Source organism: Gossypium raimondii, chromosome 9 (assembly GCF_025698545.1).
Source record: "Gossypium raimondii isolate GPD5lz chromosome 9, ASM2569854v1, whole genome shotgun sequence".
Classification (NCBI taxonomy): Eukaryota; Viridiplantae; Streptophyta; class Magnoliopsida; order Malvales; family Malvaceae; genus Gossypium; species Gossypium raimondii.
This window is the reverse complement of record NC_068573.1, coordinates 37007840-37028708: the sequence shown is the minus strand read 5'-3', so window position 1 is coordinate 37028708 and position 20869 is coordinate 37007840. Positions and strand designations below refer to the sequence as shown.

At 31.4% G+C, this 20869-nt stretch overlaps 1 protein-coding gene across 1 annotated transcript; it reads left to right on the top strand.

Moving 5' to 3' along the window:
- Window positions 1–11941: 11941 nt before the first annotated feature.
- LOC105799406 (uncharacterized) lies at window positions 11942–19965 on the top strand. The gene is made up of 9 exons (XM_052621080.1): window positions 11942–12460; window positions 13614–14336; window positions 16239–16334; window positions 16425–16508; window positions 17495–17729; window positions 17823–17983; window positions 18901–19179; window positions 19263–19447; window positions 19617–19965. Exons 1-8 carry the CDS (start codon window positions 12101–12103, stop codon window positions 19311–19313), a joined length of 1989 nt encoding a protein of 662 aa, XP_052477040.1. The 5' UTR covers window positions 11942–12100; the 3' UTR covers window positions 19314–19447; window positions 19617–19965.
- The last annotated feature ends 904 nt before the right edge of the window (window positions 19966–20869 follow it).

Genomic DNA, 20869 nt, shown 5'->3' with positions numbered 1-20869 from the left:
AATTCGTGTCAAGGTGGAGAGTGTTAGAATTAAGTGACCCGAATCCTTATTTAAATAAAATACAGTGGTAAAATAAAATAAAAGTAAAATCCATACAGAACTACACTTCTTTTATTTTATTTTAAAATAAGGTTTTTTAAACCTTGTTAAACTCCATCTATTTGATATTGATTAGAATAAGGTGTTTCAATCTTACTACACTCCTATTAGAATATAGTTTTACAAGCCTATAAATAGACATAGTCTACTCTTCTTGTAATCATTCGAATTTGACATAGTGAATTTTCTTCTCCTCTGCCCATGGTTTTTTTTCCGAAAGGGTTTCTACGTGAAAATCTATGTGTTCTTTATTTTTTATTTCTCTTTTCTTTGCGATATATTGTCATTACCGACATTCTATTTTTTACAATAACTTTAAACATAATTAAAAACAATTTACAAGAATAAAAACTAAGTGAATAAATTTTGACATGAAATCATAAAGAAACAAACAAATAAAAATGGTTAAAACAATCATTTCATACTAAAAAGATAATACAATAATTCAAATATAAACAATAGTAAAAATAATTCAAAGAAATACCTTCAAGCATGGATTTCAAGGTTTTTGTTAGTGCACACAACTGTTACTTTAGTTGTGTTTACTTGTTACAACAAGCAGTCAAGAACCTAAGAGTTACTTTTATATTTAGCAGTTTTTGCATTTACATTTATCAATATGATTGTTAAATATCATATGGTCAGCAAAAATTTAGAAATTTTATCTTGTAAAGGAAACTTAATGCAACATACTTTAGAATATTCCCAATTCGACTACACTTGAATCATGATCAAGTTTGATAGTTGATAAGCTTTTGGATTGGGCTAAAGTATTTTGATAAAAATCTAATCATCACCTTAAATCTTAGTAGTTGATGATCGGTTGAAGTTATACAGACTATTAGAAGCTTTTGGATTAGGTTAAACTATTTTAGATAAATTTTGAAAGGTAATCATCAGATTCAAGTCAAATAAAAAGAAATGCTCTACAAGCTTGGTAAGAATGCTTGTTTATATTTTTGTTGAAAATATCTTCTTCTTTTTTTAAGAAATTAAAAGGAGGAGTTGGTTTTGTACAAATATACTTTGATGATATCATCTTCTATTCTACATTACTAGCTACGAGAGGAAGCTTTGTGAAGCTTAATCTAAGTTAGAGATGAGCATGGTGGATGAGCTATAATTTGTTCTTAGTTTTCAAATTAAACAACTTAGGAAGGACACGTTTATGTTAGAAGAGAAGTGTGCTCAAAATCTTATGAAGAAATTTGTATTAGATTCTTCTAAGCCTGTGAGAACTCCAATAGGAGTGAATGAGAAAGTATCTAGAGATGATCAAGGTGTTGCAAATGATGTTGCAACATATGGGATCAATATTGTTTAAATTGGATCGGACTAGCCAACTGGGGTAACGATTTGGATAGAGGGGTTAGACTGGTTGACATCTGAACCACTCAGAACTAGTTGAGAGGAATTAAAAAATGGTTGAATGGGCGATTAAATAGGTTGAATTAGTTTTCTCTATTTTTAAATAGACCGAGAAAATCAACGGTTTAACCAACTCAACCATCAGTCGAGTTTTGAAAACCTTGTATAGAAACATCATTGGCAGTCTTCTATACCTTACTGCCACCCATTTAAACTCGTGTCATAATGTTGGAATTTGTGCTTGATATCAAGCAACTCTTATGGCAACCCATTTTAAAGCGATTAAATGTATTATTAAGTATGTGAAAGGAATCATGAATTTAGGAATACAATTCTCTATAGATTTAAACATGAATTTGGTTAGTTTTAGTAATGTTGACTATGCTGGGAACCTAGACAATCATAAAAGCACATTTGGAGTATGCTTTAACTTGGGCAACAATTTGATGTCAGGGTACAACAAGAAACAGAGCTCAATTTCTTTGCCAATAGTAAAGGCTGAGGATGTTGTAGTTGAGGATGTTGTGCACAACATCTTTGGATGAAACAAAAGCTAGAGAATAATGATGTTACAACTCTTATTCTGATAATCTATTATGATAGCATAAATGCTACAACACCCCTCACCTGTTTCAGACATACGGATGGAGATGCCACCGAAGCATGTACAACTAATAAATCTTAGATTTATTTAAGAATTGGAATTTTTAAATTTTTTTATAAAATAATTAAAATATTTTTTAGCCAAGATTTAAAGTTTTAAAAACAATTTAAAGTCATTCAAGATTTATTCAGGGTTAATTAAAGGTGATTGGAACTAAAAATGAGCTTCAAAAGGTCAAAACGACTTAAAATAGTGTAGTGTTGAAACAGGCACGACATTGCAACGAGGAATGTTTGACATCGTGACGTGACTGACTGAGTTAATGAGGTTTCAATGTAAGAAAAGAGAATTCGCAACGTTACAACTCTGTAATCGCGACATGACTCATTGAGTTTGACCAAAATACTTAAAAATTACTCTAAAACATATCACAAACATCACCATATCATTCCAACATAAATCATGTCATTGTAAGTCAAAACTTAAAGTCATTTATGCTTAAAAAAACTTGGCATGAGCACGTCCAAAATAAAATATACATATATTTTTTAAGAGAAACACAAAAGAGGCTCAAGTTCATCATCTAACTTTACAATTGCTCAAGAAATCTAAGTTTTTGTATATATGCCAATAGTCCAATACAAATGGTATTTAAACGTTTGAATTACAACCTTAGAAGCTCGATGGATGATATGATGCTCCCAAGCCAACATTATGACTTCTATGTAAGTCCAAACCTACACGTGTTAAACAACTAATGTGTGAGCTTAAAAAGCTCAATAACTAATCAGGGATAAACTTACTTATCTTAGTCTTTATTAGTGTTGAGCAAGTCCTATGGATGAACACGTCCAAAACAAAATATACATATATTTTTTAATAGAAACACAAAAGAAGCTCAAGTTCATCATCTAACTTTACAATTGCTCAAGTAATCTAAGTTTTTGTATATATGCCAATAATCCAATACAAATGGTATTTAAATACTTGAATTACAACCTTAGAAGCTCGATGGATGATGTGATGCTCCTAAGCCAACATCATGACTTCTATGTAAGTCCAAACCTACACGTGTTAAACAACTAATGTGTGAGCTTAAAAAGCTTAGTAACTAATCAGGGATAAGCTTACTTATCTTAGTCTTTATTAGTGTTGAGCAAGTCCTATGGATTTCATGCTAGTTTCATTCAATCCACATTTTAGTATTATTTTTTATTTCATTTTGATTTATCAAAGCATAAGGGCTCAACTTACACATTAATAGTTTGTTAACCAATTCCTTTAATGAAAATATCTATTCATGACCCTTAAGTAGAGTTCATAATATATCGACATGTTCTTTCACATTTCCCATTTATAGTCGTTAATCTTTATATGATTCATATACATCATTTTCATTTCTTTGAATTATAGCATGCTTAAATAATCAATTTCCTAATATCGTTTAAGATAAGTTCACTAGGTCACACATAATTAAAGCTCGTTACCATGTGAATTCTCTTTGACTTGCTTATTCATTTATCTTATTTTCATCTCTTTTAGTTATAAGACATTTAGTTCATGACACTTACTCTTGCTTTTAGCCATTTATAATAACATTTAAAGTTTATTAACAATATTTAACTCATTTTCGCCATAGTAAACTCTAGTAAAACCAACCCAAATACATAGAAGTCCTCTATCACACAATGAGCACCGAAGTGCTAAATTGTAAGATAGCATAAACATCCTCCACCACACCAAAGAGCTCATAAAAGCATAAACTACTCCACACCAAGACGCACATAAGTGTAAGGCCCAAAGGCGATATATAGTGCACATAAGTGAAAAAACTCCAACAAAACTCCAACACACAATAACTCCTAATTGGCATGCCAACCGTATTCTAATTCACTAAGTCTACTAGGGAACTTTACAATTATAATTAACAAGTATCCATCAACGCCATTAACAAATGCATGTACACATATCATATAAGAGCACCTTAAGAGCCTCCATATAATCATGTTCAAAATTATATTAATAAAGGCCTCTTGGGCATGTTTATCTTCACATATAGGCACCACAGATTCTTTTCATATACTTATTCATTTTCATATATCTTTAGGTATTAGAAACATATTCATTTCATACAATAGCTCCCACAAGTGTAAAGTCATATTTCCATTGCTATTTATCTTTTACATAACAATTCTCATATTTTAACATGATATCGAGTAAAAGTATAAATTCACCAATAAATCTTATTTATGGCCATGATGCCATTTATTCGTATTTTATATTAATAATATAATATTATATGTTAAACCATGCTTACTAACACCTCCAAAGAAATTAATATCTCCTAACATATTTTTATTTTACAAAGCATTTCTTAACTAATAATTCCAACATAACACATTATGGACTTATTTTATATGTTTTAAACCATGGAATTTTTATATGTTTATTAAAATTTTCATTCATATTTATCACCTATGAGTATTTAAGGTAGTTACCTTCATGGATGTTCTAAAACACTTAATTAAGCTTCCATGAGCTCCACTCCACCATTCAAGCTAATAATTTTCATAACTTATCTCCCCATGTTCATACAACAAAAATACATTAAAAATAAAAATAAATTCTTTCTAAGCTTTCTTATGACAAATCATAGCAAATATCAAGTTAATGTAGATGTAGAAAACCATTTCTTTTCTTATTAGAGCTTTCTCACTCAAGCCATGAATTATCCCGCTAAAACCCATAAAACTCTAGGCTGTCATGGCTGAAATCAACGAATGAAACAAGCTTAGGGGGTGATTTTATGAAGATTTCAACAATATCACAATGTGGGTAGTGGAAATTCTGAAAGAAAATGGAGAAATAAACAAGAAGATGAATAAGAAAGAACAATGGCAGCAATGACTATTGTTGCTAGCCGGAGAAGAAAAGAAAATGGGACTGGTGGGGGTTCTCATCCCCAAGAACAAAAAATATCAACATGTGGGTCATGGGCTTACATCCAATAATTTAAGTCCAAATTTGTCAATTTGAAGCTCATTTCCTTAATATGGGTTCCCACTGTCCAAAATAAGTTTAGATGTCAAATATCATATTTAAATATTATTTCTATCGTAAAAGTCTTGGGAATTGACCAAATTATCCTTTTACAACAAAATTATCATCTTTTTTCCTTTTTACCATTGATTTCTTCTTAAAACTCAATACTTAGATCAATTCAAGTTTATAATTCATAATAAAACTTTAATATAAGTGCTCAAGTGGTGAGGATTACAGTTTTTCCCTTTTTCTATTGAAAATGAGAAAATTATAATTTACTATTTGTACTTTTGAATTTCTTTTAATTTACTCCAAAAGTGATTTCTTTCACACTAGCATATAACCCAATATGTTTCCATGGAAAACATTGAAAGCTCATTTTCTCATGTTGGTCAAATTTTCACTTTAGTCTAAACTTTTCAAAATTTGTAATTTGGTCTTTTCGTCTTCAAACTTTTAAATTACTTTCAAAATTTTCCCATCTTAATTATCAACTTTGCTTCCAAAAGATTCATTTATCCAACTCATTTTTTAAAGTTTCTCACCACTTCACTTTATCCGTTACCAGAATAGTGTCACATGTTCAACTAAAACTTTTGGGATGTTACAAGTGAAATTAACATCTAAAAGCATCTAGATCAATATACAACATCACTTCATCAAATAGCTAGTTGAGGCAAATACTATTGAATTAAGGTAGAATGCTATTGATAAGCAGTTGGTTGACATCTTCACTAAGAACCATGCTGGGAACATGTTTGAAAGGCTCATGAGTGAACTTGGTGTCCATAGGATATGAACTTGGACCAATCTTTATATTTGTGAGTATAAAATATTGTTCAAAACAATGTTATTTTCTACTACATTTTTCCTTATTTATTTTTAATAAATATATTTTGGAGGATTAGCATTAATGAGCTACCCTTTAAAAACTAGGAGTGTATTTATGATTAACTTAATTTTTGAATAAGTAGAAGTTTTCTTATTACAAACACTAAACCTAAAGACTTGTCTTCTTGGCTTGTTATAGACAATCTTGCTTACTTTCTCAAAGGTTCCTTGAAAACTCAATTAACATAACCAGAGTTAATATTATTAGTAAGAATATATCATCTCTTGAAAGAAGTTTTGAACCCAAACCTTAGAAGAAATATGATTTAAGGTTTGATAATAACAACGATTCGAGCTTAGAAAGATTGATAACTGAAAGTGATGATTAGAAAGATTGATAACCGAAAGTGATGATACCACTAGTTCTAAAGGCTACTCCCATGGTGAAAAAAACTTCTTGTAACAGCTCGATTTTCAGTGGTGTCGAAAATAGTGGTTCGAGGCCACTAAATTCGTCGAGTAAATTCGTAAATATTATTATTTAATATTTACGAGTCAAATGTGATTTTTTAAAAAAATACATTCCCGGGACTCCGTTCGGTAAATTAGATATTTACGAAGCTAGTTGTGTAGTTAATTAGGTTTTGATTAGGTGAGTTTGACTTAATTAAGGTTAATTAGATAAAAGAACTAAATTAAATTGATTATGAAAGTTTAATTATGAAATAAAAAATTAAAGGGATTAAAGAAGAAATTATGCCATTACTTAAAGTTGAGGCAAAGATAAGTAGATATTTATTTAAAATCTAAAGTTAAAATATATTATAATATAATAATAATACTTAAATTTTAAGTGTATATATATATTATATAAACAAATAGAAAAGAAGGAAGAAATGAATTGAAAAACGAAAGAAAAGGAAAGAAAGAAAGAAAAGGGAAAATTGGGGTTTTGAAGTTCCAAGCTTAATTTGGTAAGTTAAATTAGTTCATTTTCTTATAATTTTGATGTTTTTGGAATCCTAGAACAAAATACTACTTGATTTAAGTTGAAATTTTGAAAGTTAGTAAATTTTAGATGTTGTTCATGTTGAATTAATTGATGAATTAGGGTTAAATTGATTGAATTTCAAGTTAGGAGTTAGTAAAGGGTTGATTTGTAAAATAAAACATAAGTTTTGAATATTAGGGACTAAATTGAGAGAATTTCAAAATTATGGATTTATGGTGAAATTAGAGAGTTAAATTAGTTTAAAGTGGGAATGGAATGAAAATATGAAATTAGTTTTGAGAATAAAAGTTAGTCTCGGTTCAGGGACTAAATTGAGATTTAGGTAAATATTGAGTAAAAATTGAAATATTTAATGTGAGATTGAATGGTGTTGTATTGATGATTTTTAATTGTTTTAATTCCGTAGCTAGCGTTGTACCGGAATTCTCGACTAAGAAGGGAAAAAATATAGTTGACGAGGAGTAGCTCGGGATTCCTGGTTTGTATTTCTATAATCCGAATCTAATTATTAATTGTTGTATTTTGATTAAATGTTATAGTAAGTGATTGAGGTGAGAATTATTGTGTTTTACAATTGAAATGGATTGTCTTGATATGTGATGAAATTATATTGGTTGAACTGAATTGGAATATATATATTATGAATATATATATATGTGTAAATGTGAAATTGTGCAAATATGATTATTGGATTATTTTTTATATGTATAAAATTCAGTTTTAATGCCCAAGTAGATGGAATTTAGAACTACTGGGATATTAGTGGCATGCCATTAAGGAACTTTAGCTCGCTCTCTGATTATTAGAACGTTGGTGCTCTCTGATTACTAGCATGACAGTGCTCTCTATTTAGCACATCCGTGCTCTTTGTTTAGCACTTTAGTGCTCTCTGTTCATTAGTGCATAATAATGCACCTCTGTATTTGTTTCGTATATCCGGTGTGTTCTATAAAATCTACTTTGGGCTAAGAATATGAGATAGTAAACTGAAAATAGAATGTGAAATATGTTGTCAATACATGGAATACACGAGTTATATATTCATAAATTGATTGTGGAATTGATAGTGTTATTGTTTAAATGATACGTGAATAAATTATGAAAAGGTATTATATGTAGCAAGTGATGACAATTGAGTATTATGTGATTTTAAATGTTCAATTGTGCTTAACATTTTATTATACATATTTTATTGTTTTATTTTTTTTAAAAATTCAGATTATAGAAATACTACTGGGTTTTTACTCAGCGTACGGTTTTATTTTCCATTCGCAAGTTAAGTACTTAAGTTTGATCGCTGGTTCAACATCCAACAACGATCCCAAACTCAAATATGGTGATGTTTATTTCTTTGTGTCGGCATGTACCTAGAGTGTCTAAATATTAGTTATTTTGTGGTTTGATTGTAATGAAGTTATAAGATCTATTTTGGAGAGTTTATAATTTGGATTAAAATGATGCTTTGATGACTTGTTTTGATGATATAAAATGTTTGAGATTTCTGTCTGTTTGATCTGTAATCTCTGGTAATGCTCCGTAACCCGGTTCCAGCGAGGGATATGGGTTGGGGGTGTTACACTTCTCCTCTTAGTGCTAAAAAATCCCAATAAGTTACCTCCCAAATTTGTAAATAGAAGGGTACCTTTCCTAACAAGGAAGTAGTAGAAATTTCTGATGGCGAGGGAAGAGAAGTGACTCAACTACTATTGTAATAAGTGATTCTAAAAATTTATGAAAAGTTTTGAACATTCTTCTAGTAAGGGCAATATTGCTTCTAATTGTTGTTGTGAAAAATCCCCTACTATCAATAGTATTTTGAACTATAATTATTGTTGTTATGGGTGTTCAAATGTCATATATGTTGTGTTGAACTAGAAAACAATGATACTTGATGGGTGTTCAAATGTCATATATGTCGTGTTGTTTCATGCAAAAAATCTAACTCGGTAGTTTTGTAAATTGATATGTAAATGTAAATACAAAAGAAAAAAATCACTACACATAAAATTGTTATAATTTCTAAAAAGTAATACATTAAATAAAGAAAAAGATAACATCAATTATGCTAATGCGGCAGTTGCGTTCCACAACCTAGTGGATATTGGTTTCAAGTTGCATTTCATCATAGTAAATCTTGAATAAGAGCTTCATCTCCCTCTGTCATTCTTTTTGTTGGTCAAAAGAACTCAAATTGCATACCTAGCTACCCTATTGGAGATAAATGATGCAAGGGATGTAGAGATTGAGGTGTGCTCGGGCTCATATGACTGAAGAGTTGTGTAAACTCCAAATTCATCAATGTCATTTCCATCACTAGAATTAGAAACGGTGACTAAGGGACATCACTATGATTGGATCTCTCAGCAACATGGACAAAGATCCAACAAGACAGCAGGTCGAAGAGGTAGGATGGTCAAATTGTCGCATCAGTGACTCTAGGTTCAGTTGGAGAGGTTTGGAAGCTTGAGAATGACCTTGCTGATGTGCTCATTAATGAATTGAAAAACGTGTTGTTCACATACTAACACATACTCTTCTGTTGAATACAGTTACTCATGGTCCACTGATTGAACCATTGCATATATTGTATGTAGGCTCAAACTTTCTTTTTTCAAAAATAAAATGTGGTAGACCGTTAGGGTATTTTAGCTTTTTCTTTTTGAATTTTGGTTTACTTTGAAGTGTATATGGTTAGAGAACAATTTTTTTCTTTTTGCTTTTACATATTCCAATCATGCATAAAAGCCTAATAAACTCGTTATTTGACAAGACAAGTTCAGACCTATTATTTGACATGTCGTTTGATGCTAAACCCATTATTTAACCTAATGATGGTGGAGAACGTTGATCGAATCGAGTGAAAAATTTTTGAGTTAATCGAGTTGATGAGTCCTATTTTATCACCCTAACTCAATTTGAAATTTTTTTCGAATCAACTCGAGTGAAATGAAATTCAAGTTGAGTCGAATTGAGTGAAATTGTTCGAATTAACTTAAAAAATTAAACATGTCAAATGAAAATATTGTTATAGTATAATAATTCCATGTTAGAACACATAAATTTGAAACCGTATATATTTCAAAACTTTTTCAAAGCAAAATAAGAAAAAAAAAACTTTAGTATCATAAACTTGAATCATTAATTAACTTATTTAAGTCCCAAAATTATTATTTTAGAAAATTTTAAAACTTTAACTTTCTTTATATATCATTTACTTTTTTATTTTTATAATTTTAAAAAATATAATTTTATAATTTTATAAATATTTTGAATTTTGAAAAATATTTTGAACTTTTTATAATTTTTGTTGAGAGAGACCAACTTGTTCCTTTTCAAAATTGATAGGGATCGAATGGTTATTTACACCAATTTTTTATTCAAATTATTTGAATTGTAAAATTAACTCGACTCAAACTTGAAACTCGAATTACTTATTTGAGTTGACTCGAAAAAATTAAGTAACTCGAATTACTCGATTTGATTAACTTGAAATTCAATTTTTTCGATTTTTTTGAATTAAATCAAGTTTTGTTCACCCCTACAAAGTGTGACTTGAAATTTTAAATAGAGTAAACTAAGTTGATAGTCATCTAATTATTAGTAAGTTTGTGTTTTAACCACTCAACTATGAAAATTTACAAACAGGTCACCTACCTATTCAATTTTTTCTTTTCTGGTTACTAGTCATTACACGTAAGGATGAAATCACAAATTTTAAATTTGACATAGTAACAAATTGAACCCTTACACGTTGTGTCAATTAGGTTTTGATTTTTTTAAATTTAGCCCTTAACATTTACATATTACCTTAATTTATTCTATTTTTTACACGAAAATATAATTCAATTCACAATGTGTAAATTAGATATAAAACAAAAATATTTTTTGAAAAAATGGTTATTATTAAACTAAATAATCCTTAAATATGTTGTTTTTCTTAGACATCTAATGGCCGAGAACTTAATATAGCTCAATGACTATTTTTTTTTTGGTTAGCTTGAGATGATCACCATTGATAAAAACAAATAAAAGCTTTAAAAAAGATGAAGTTGTTAAACTTAAAATTGGGTTGAATTAACAAAACAAGAGCCTTTTATTTTTGAGGACTTGAATTGGGCATTTTCTGAAATTTGAGTTGTTGTTGTTGTTTATTTTGCCATGAAGTCAAACACAAAGATGGCATTGTAAAGGGATGAAGCGGGTTCAATTTATAGCTTAGTTTGAACTTTCAACTCAACTTATTCACTCATCATACTTGATTAAGCTTATTGCGACGCCAACTTCGAATATTGATGATTTTTAAAGCGACTTTCATTTTCCTTTTAATAATGAGTTAATTTAACAAGCAACAAGCTCTGTCAATAACAAGAGCAACTCGCTTAGAATAATTTAAAAAAATACAAATGTGAATCTTGTGAAATTGATGAAGAGTGAACTACCAAGACAGAGTCATGTAAGTCGTTAATCTTCAATCTAACAGTGAAGAATCAGAAGTATCACGAGAAAATGTGAAAATTATGATATTAAGTTTTTGGATATTTCTATTTTTGGTATATTTTCAATCAAATTTAGTTGTTAAATTTATTTTTTTAGCTTTTTAGGCAAAAAGTTCTCAAAGAAAAGCAAAACAATAGCAAATGACCAAATTATATAATGTATAAATGTTGATGGCTAATGTTTTAGAATTAAGACTAAATTGGAATAACGTTTAAATGTTGATAATTAAACTTGTTATTATACTAATTTTAAAAGTTATTCAGCTAATTTATAGTTAGTGATTGAAAATAAAAAAATTAAAAACTATTTTATAACATTTGATAATTTAATGAAAAAAATAAAATTTAGTGGTAATTAGATGACTAGCATTATAAATAAAACTCTCATTACGTATTCTCAAACCCACGTAAAAAATTGATGGTGAAATTTAAAATGTTTACAAACATCGTCATACTATTTGGTGGAGAAAAGAAAACTCAAATTGTTACTAAAAATAAAAAAGAAAATTGGAAATTTCGGTTGTAATCGTTTTTAAGTTAAAACCTTACCAAAATTAAAAAGCACCACTCAAAATCCTCCAAGCATTTCGTTTCTCCTAACATAAATTATACAATTCCGTGGGGCTAGCCACCGCCACTTCCACCGCCATGCCAAGCGCCACTGTCAACAAGCCCCGGCCGAGCGAACTCCTCTCGCGGTTGACCTCCGCCGAGCCTGAGGTCAAGGTCAGGGCCCTTCGCGAGGTTAAAAACCAAATTATCGGGAATCGTACCAAGAAGCTTTCCTTCCTCAAGCTCGGTGCCGTCCCCGCTGTCGCCGGCATCCTAGCTGATTCAATCGACGACGTCGCCGAAAATAATAACTGCAACAATACTAATAACTTTCTGGTCCAGTCAGCAGCGGCTCTCGGCAGCTTCGCTTGTGGCTTCGACGCCGGAGTTCAAGCCGTGCTTGACGCCGGTGCTTTCCCTAATCTGTTGCGTCTTCTCGCAAATCCTAATGAGAAGGTGATTCTTTTCTATCCTTTTAATTTTAAACACTAAAATTGTGCATGGAAATTTGGAAATTGATAGAACAAAAAGGAGAATTCGAGATTTCAAAATTTTGAAATTGTAATTAATTTTATTTTGTTTCTCTAATTGATAGTACTTTTAGTTGGTTTGTAGTTATTTTTTTAAACTTACTTTTAGTCAATAGAAAAGAAGATTTGCTTATTTGTAACTTCGCATCTATTCCATATTGGGAAATTTTGAAGACAAAAAAATAAGAGGGAGGAGAAATGGAATTTAGATTGATTTCTTTGTTTTAAATGGAATATGCATAGTTAGATTATATTCCTAATGAGGATGATTGTTCTGTTAACCCGGTTAAGGTGCTAATGTCTGCCAAATATCTTTGTACTATTTCAATATACCGGTTCTTTGCAGATATCAGAAAGGATGGGAAAAAGTAATTCTGTAATGCCGATGAACTCCTTTTCTTTCTAAGAAAAGTATAATAAAATTATGTGTTGAAAGTGTCCTAAATAACAAATCGTTTGGATATTAGAGCTATTGTTTGTTTTGGAAATTAGTTTCTAGCATTCTTTGTCTTCTTTGTCAATTTGCTTAAAAAAATCTGAAGTGTTAATTTGTTTGATGGGCAAGATTAAGATAAATTGCTCAAAGGAAAGGAAAACATCACGAAATGGGCCTTTTTGGCTGTCTAGTGTGATCTGGTACAGTCTGCACCAATTTCATTCATCTTAAACCATAGGAAACAAGTTTATTGTCTTGACCATGATTTGCTTGGTCACACATTGGAGTGCTCATTAGTCGGTTTATGTTTATTTTATCTCAATGCAAATATCGACACATGGTTCATTCAAAAAAATATTCCAGAGCTTCAAGGTGCCCCCCTCCCCCCTTTCAAAAGAATAAAGAAAAATAAAAAACAGTAGAGTTTTTATTGCTGAAAGCACTGCTCCTAAGGTGGTGGGTGATCAGTTCTCTCTCTTTTCTATGGCAGATTTGAGACTTTCAGAAAGAATCTTTACCCCTTTTGACCTTTTCCAATAATATCCCTATGCATGCATCTAGTTTTAAGCTTTCCTTGAGTTTTCTATTCCTTTTTGTGTATATCTTACTTTATAATAACTTATATGGCTTTCCTTTTCTTCAGGTGGTAGATGCTGTTGCCCGTGCCCTTAGAATGATATATCAATCAAAATTGGCCCCAAAATATGATTTCCTTCAACAGAAAAATATGGAGTTCCTTATCTCACTACTAAATAGTGAGAAGGAAACTGTTAGTGGACTTGGTGCAAGCATAATAACTCGCTCTTGTGAGACAAATTTGGAGCAGAAAGCATTGTTTGATGCTGGTATTTTAAGGAGGCTGAATAGTCTTCTTGAAGGTGGTTCTTTAAGTCAGAGAGATGCTAGTTTAGAGTCTTTAGCCACAGTATTTAGGAATAACCCAGAAGTTATTTCAAAATTTGCTGGACCTGAAATTGGAAGACCTTTGAGTTCTATTATTGATTTAGCGAAGGATAGGTACCCCCGAACAAGGTTGTTAGCTTGCATGTGCTTGATTGTTATAAGGAATGCTTCTCCTCACTTCTTGCAAGATATAGGGATCAAGACTAAATTAATACATATTTTACTTGAGCTTCTTGATGATCCTGGTCAAGTTGGAGATGAGGCTCCTTTTGCTTTCTCCAGTTTAATTGCGCAAAAGGAGGATCTTCAAAAACTAGCACTCGAGGCCAATGCTATTGATAAATTTCACCACCACATAAAAAAAGGCTCATTGCATCCCAGACGTTATGAGGGAATATTGCTTGCATTAGCTGATATGTGCTCTAAGTTGGAAAGTTGCAGGTTTAAATTCCTCTCGTTGCAGGTTTGTTTTTTTTCTGGAACAAATTATCTTGCACAGTTAATTGTTTTTAGTTTCATGTTTACCTTTTGATTTTCACATTAGAAAATAACTACACACTATGAATCTGTCTTAATTGTGATAAAATTGTAGAATCTATGACATAGGAGATGGATAGAGAAATGGGATAGCTGATGGTTTCTATTAAATGCTCAAATGACTATTAAGCATAGACAAACAAATCCTTGAACATGATATTGCACTGTGGAACATAATATGTTAACAAAGAATAAACCATATCCTCCTTTGGTCATGCTTACAATATTTGACATAACTAAAACAATAGATAACACTATGTGATTAAAAATCATACTTAATTGAGATTTCTTAATATTGTGATAGGCCAAACCAAGTCAAGCCTTGGAGCCATTCAAGGCTTTGGCCTCCAATGGTATTCACACAGCAACAAAGCCTAAGCCTTCTTCAAGTAGGGATCAAGAACTGATGCTAGCAAGTTTTGTTTTACAAAAAGAAAAAAAAAAGGTTAAGACTCTCAAAAACACTTTGGCATGCAAACTGTTTTGCATTTCTTTGAGAGTTATTTTTGGGACTAAACAACTCCATATCAATCAAATTCTAGCAACTTTATAGACAAGTTTAGACCCTAAAAGCTTGTTTATGGATTCTTCAATGAGAAACATGTTCAAGCTGAAATTGATATCAAGTATAGCAAAAATCTTGCACTTGTGTTCTTTGGAAAAACATCACCAATATCAATATAAAAAAAAAAAACCAAAAATGTGTTTTAAGAACTCTTTTTATATTATACAATCATGTAACTAAGTACAACAATGATCAAATCAATTTTAAAATTCTGGGCCATTTTCAATGGACTTGTTTTCATAACAAGTACCTCATGCTATTCCCAAGGTTCTCTATACTTAAATGATGAGATTTATAACTTACTTTACGAGTAAGGAGGCTTCAAATGTACTGGCCTTTAAGCATTGTCAATACTTTCTCTTGACAATGCAATGATCTGGAATATATATAAGGATCTGTAATTATAACTCTTAAATCTCTATGCAAGGTATATTCCCAGAGTTCCATCCACTTAGTACTTAACAACTCTTTTTTTTTGTTTATCATGATGGAGGAAACCCTTTAATAACATATTTCAGAGTGATTCATAAGCATTTTTGCCTGTATATCTTGTCAACTAGGGCATACTCTAATATAACCAAGTTGCTGGCATCATTCCTAAAAGTATTGTCCGGTGGAAAGTTGACATAGGGGATCACCTTGGCTATCTTTTTAGTCACCAGCACTTTCTCACTGTTAGGCGATGGTGTTGGTAATGACCTTTTAGCATCAAAATAGATTTTCTCCACTTGCATTATGCCGAAACTCAATTAAAAATGCATCAGAGATGTCTACTTTTGCTTCTTGAAGGGCTAAAAGGTTCTTTATTCTTATGTTGCTTAAGTGAACTTTCTAATCTTGGTGCTTGGATCACTTGGCACTACTTTGCGAGGACAACAAAAGAAACATCAAAGTTCCAAAACAGCAGTTACTGCAATTTGACAAAAATTATTTATCCCTATATCTTTGATTTCTATCTGAGGTGTCTATGGTTACCCTGAAGTAGATCTCAGATCACAATCAGACAAATTTTAAGATTTTTTTTTCTATTTTATGGTTATTCTATATTGTTCAGTGTAAAGTTATAAATTAGATTTTCAAAACTTCAGTATGTCTGATGTGTTCCCTTGAAGCAAATTTATGGTAATTTTCTTTGAAGGCATTCTCTCAGGCATTTCTCTGTAGTTTCTTTTAAGGGACTTTCTCAACCAAATCTCATTGGAGATTCTTATTTGTGTGAATCTTCAACTACATTGAAGTTTCTAATATTTTCTCATGATATAGGTGTTGAATTTGGTAGCTGATGCACTAACTGATTATAATGCTGGTGTACGTGCTGCAGCTTGTATATGTTTGAAAAGTGTCACTCGATCAATCAAGGTTTGTGATGTGATCATGTGATAACAATTTTGCAGTATTTTGTTTAATTTTTATTTGCAAGTATAGCTGATGCAATGCAATACAATACAGAATTTGAGTGCAGGTTATTTTATGAATGAAACTATCGTGATTCCTTTGGTTCAGCTTTTTCTTGACCCTTCAACTTCTGTCCAGGTAATCAAGCTGCTAAAGTGGCATGGTAATTGATAGGTAATATCTGTGTTGTATGGTCTAAAACCAAAAGGGATAGAAGCTGTAAAAATTACATGTCAACTTTTCAGTTGTCATCAGATTTCAAGCAAATTTTGTTTTCCTAATTTATTTCCTATTATCTATGGATCGGACACTCTGAATTGACTAAAGACAGCTAAAAATAAAACATATCATTGAAAAATAAAATGTGGTAGGTCAAGCTAATTATCAAAAAGGCTTTTGGTTTTAATCTAATTTCATAAAATAAATGGATTATTATTCTGTACACTGTCAGTGGAGTTTTTTTAACTCCATAAGCAGGGTTTAGAATTCCCCATGTGTCCTTGTATAATATAAAAAAGAGAGAAATTAATCAAAATTAACCCTTGTCACTCATTTAACAGTGCTTGTGGAGTTAAAAAAACTCCACTGACAGTGTACCAAATAATTTCTCAAAATATATTGTCATTTAGTTGAAATTATTCCATTTAATTTTTCTTTCTTTCTTTTTTAGTTTGGTTTTGTCTGGTTGAGTGAGCTGTTTTGACCTTCTGTATTAATGAGCATGGCCTTTATAGATGGCAGCAGAAATCAGAAAGACCTGATACTTTTCCTTTGCTAGATGTTGTATGGGTTGTGTTCTCTTTTTCATTCCTTTTTAATACAAAATTATCTAGATGCAATTTGGTACCACCACAAGTCAATATTATGATGGTATTGTAAAGTTTGGAAGCTGCAATCTTTTGACCTGAAAGACTGCTTCAACCTCTGCTAAATACCTGTATTCAGTTTTTATATCAACTAAAGATTAATCATTAAGAACAACATCATGGAGATTAACTTTATACTAATTGTCCAACAATTATGTTGTCTGATATCACAAGCTAATCCATCTTGTTCCACTGGATCTCAAAAACTTATGAATCGGGTGGATGTTAACACCGTCATTAAATCTTTTTTGTTTCCAGGTTGCTGCACTTGGTGCCACTAGCAACATAGTGGTTGATTTTACAACACGTAAATCTATTTTTGTACAATGTGGAGGGATGAAACAGCTGGTTCAGTTAGCAAAGTCCATGGAATCCTCTGTCAGGTCAAATGCTTTGTGGGCTTTGAAGAATTTTGTATTCCAAGCAGACAATAGGTTGAAAGAAGGTGTTTTCTCAGAGCTCACTGCATCATTGTTATCAAGCCTTATCCGTGGTAATAAGATTTACGATTTTTCATGATGTTTTTTGCTTATGTGCTGACATAAGATCAAATCAAGTTGTTGCTTAATACTCATGTACCTTGCAGATCCAGAGCCTTCGGTACAAGAGCAAGCTTTGGCCCTTGTTCGTAATCTAGTTGATGGATGTATAAACTTAATTGAGTTCGTGTTTGCTGAAGATGGCCTCATATTAGGGGCCATTGGAAGACAATTACAGTGTGCTTCAAAAGCTGAGATAGGGATACAGGTTTGGATTCTGGGAAAATAATGAGTTAGATTGCAGTTACTATTTAACATTCTATATTTTAATTGTTTAAAATTTAAAATTGCTTTGAAGTTGGATTGAAGATCACAGCTTTACTTAAAAAAAATCACATCTCTTCGTTCATTTTTGTCTTTGTAACCAATAAAGATTTCTCTATGTGGAACCTTAGATATCAGCAGTAGCACACATCTAATTATGCCCTTTTTATTTGATAATTCCACTTCTATTCTATATTGAAGCAAGCATTTTGTTTTTTTAAATATAACTGTAACTACTTTTTGCACAAAAAATTGAACGAACCTTCATCTACCTTTGAAATGAAGATCTCATGATTAATTATTTTGCATCCTTAACCAGGACAAAGTTCTCTTAGTGTCACTAATACAACCTTTAGTTTTCCCTTTTCATCAAATTATATGTGCTATTTTGTGTTTTGCATTTCATGATTTGAGGAGTTGGTAGTTGGCTAGTCGGATCTTGACAAGTTGCCTGAAGTTCTTTTGATATTATTGTACTTGTTTAGTTGATGGAAAGCTCATATTGTTATAGCATATACAGAGAGAGTATATTGTGTATTAGCGTGTAGGGATTCACAATATGTGTTAGTTTTCATGGACTTGTTTTTCATCTATTGAAGTACAATGTGTGTGAACCTAAGATAAGCTAATTACAACTGTGATTTTTTGTGTATATATTCAAGGCAACAACCATTAAAAATTTTGGCTAGTATCTTGAAAGGATTTGATTTGGTTTCCATATATAATCATAAGGATTTAAATGTCATAGATGCATATTTTGACAACTGAAATAACAAGAGTAATATATGATAGTGCCATGATTTTATATTGCGTTACTTGTAATTTCTCTTTTTATCTTATTATGAACTCTTTGCCCTATAGGGAATGTATGCACTGTGCAATGTGGCAAGTGGGAATGAGTTTCACAGGGAAGCAGTGATGCAGCTACTCTTTACACAAATGGGTGACAAGAATCAATCTTTTGTGGTTAAGTTTTTGCAGAGTAATGATAGCCAGCTACGCACAGCAACTGTCTGGACAATAGTGAATCTTACTTGTCCATCGAGTCCTGGTGCACCTTGCAGGCTTGAAAAGCTGCGCAATGCTGGGATAGTTTCTCAAATAAAGAATATGGTTAATGATCCTTGTGTTGATGTTAAGGTCACTATCTTTTTTATCTTTCGAATCTGTTTTTTGTTCGCTTCACTTTTCTGGTTAACCTAATAAAGAATATGGCTGTACAGCTCCGTGTGAGAACAGTGCTAGGGCAATCTATGGCTTTCGGGGACAATTAAGCATGTCTGTGTTCATTCATTACTCGGAATACAAAAGGCAAGAGATTTTGAAGCAGTTAGTTTTTCAGTCTTCTTCACCGCTTTTCTTCTGTAAGATATTTTCAAGGCTTTCTCCAGTGGCTTGTAAAAAAATGGTGAGTTTTGGTTGATTTTTAATTGCTTTGATTGAAAATGGTCATTGAAGTGGGCCTAGCAATTTCGCCATCATAAAACATTACCCTATCAAACTGACAAAGTTCTCATTTGGAGGAAATCATTCAATTATGGCTAAAACTTCCTCTTTGCAATGCATGTGTGTTGCAGGCACAACACATTGATTTCGGCTACTGCTTTTTACTCAGTTGAAGCAGTGTGGGAACTGTTATCGGTCAGTTTTATGTTAAAAAGATTGCATCTTAGTGATACATACATTTTGGGTTGATGTTTCTGTATGTATCAGTTGAGCATTTTGTACATGTAATAGTGTACCATTAGAAGTTGTAGATATATTTCCTGTCAAATTAGTGTATCACTTTCATGAAGAAAGCTTTGGTTGTTTTCTCATTCATCTGCTGCAAAAGTATATGCCCCTTAGTTATGAATGCTGCCATTTGACTAAACTGTTACTCGCTTTTGAAATTTGAAGTCTCTTGTTTATTTTTTGGGGGGATAATTCAAGTTTTTTGTGATTTTCATGCATCTTTATTCAGTTATCAAGTGAGTTGAATTTGTATCTTCTAATGTAAATCGAGTTTATTCTATTATTATTTTAATTAATATTAAAAATTCAATTTAAATTTGAATTCAACCGTAATTAATTAACATGAGAATTGGGCTTATATTTTATAAAGTGAATGAGTTTAATTTTTTTTATCTTGAATATAGTTCGAGCTAAAAATAAGTTTTAATCCAATTGGAGTGGGGTTTCTAGCCAAAAAATTTAATTTGGACGGTTGTTTTCTATACATCAATGATTAAAGTGAAGACGAAAAATTCATCTGTAATAATAATTGTTAGTATAATTATTTAATTAATTAAATTTAGTTATACTTGGTTTTATCTTTTAATGTTTGTAAGAAAAAAAAAAAACAAGTAGTATGAATTGCAGGGAAAAACCTCAACGCAGTTTTAGCGTTAAAGTAGATAATAATTCACTTCGTTGTATTCCACTTTAATCATTGACATAAAGAAAACAGCCGTCCAATGATGCTTTGTCCTGCTCGTCAAAGTAGTCGGAATTTAGGAACTTGACGCAACTAGATTCAAGACAAATTTGGAAAACAAGCTTGAGGCAACTTTATCCGGATTGAAAACCAGTTTCAAGTGGATCTTTTGTGCAGCTATGCTCCACTGTGGGGACAAAAGAAAGCTTGGGCCAATCATCCCCTTTGTTTTTCTGCAACCGTTGCCTCAGCAGTCCCACCCAGTGATAAAGAGCTCTTCGAATATTTAGAATAGCTAAGCCGCAAAGACACATATTTGTATGAGGTTGAAGCATGCTCTTTCTGTCTCATATCAAGCCATTGACAACTGTATATTAGAGTGTGTTGCTGTGGGAATTTTTCACTGTGACAGCT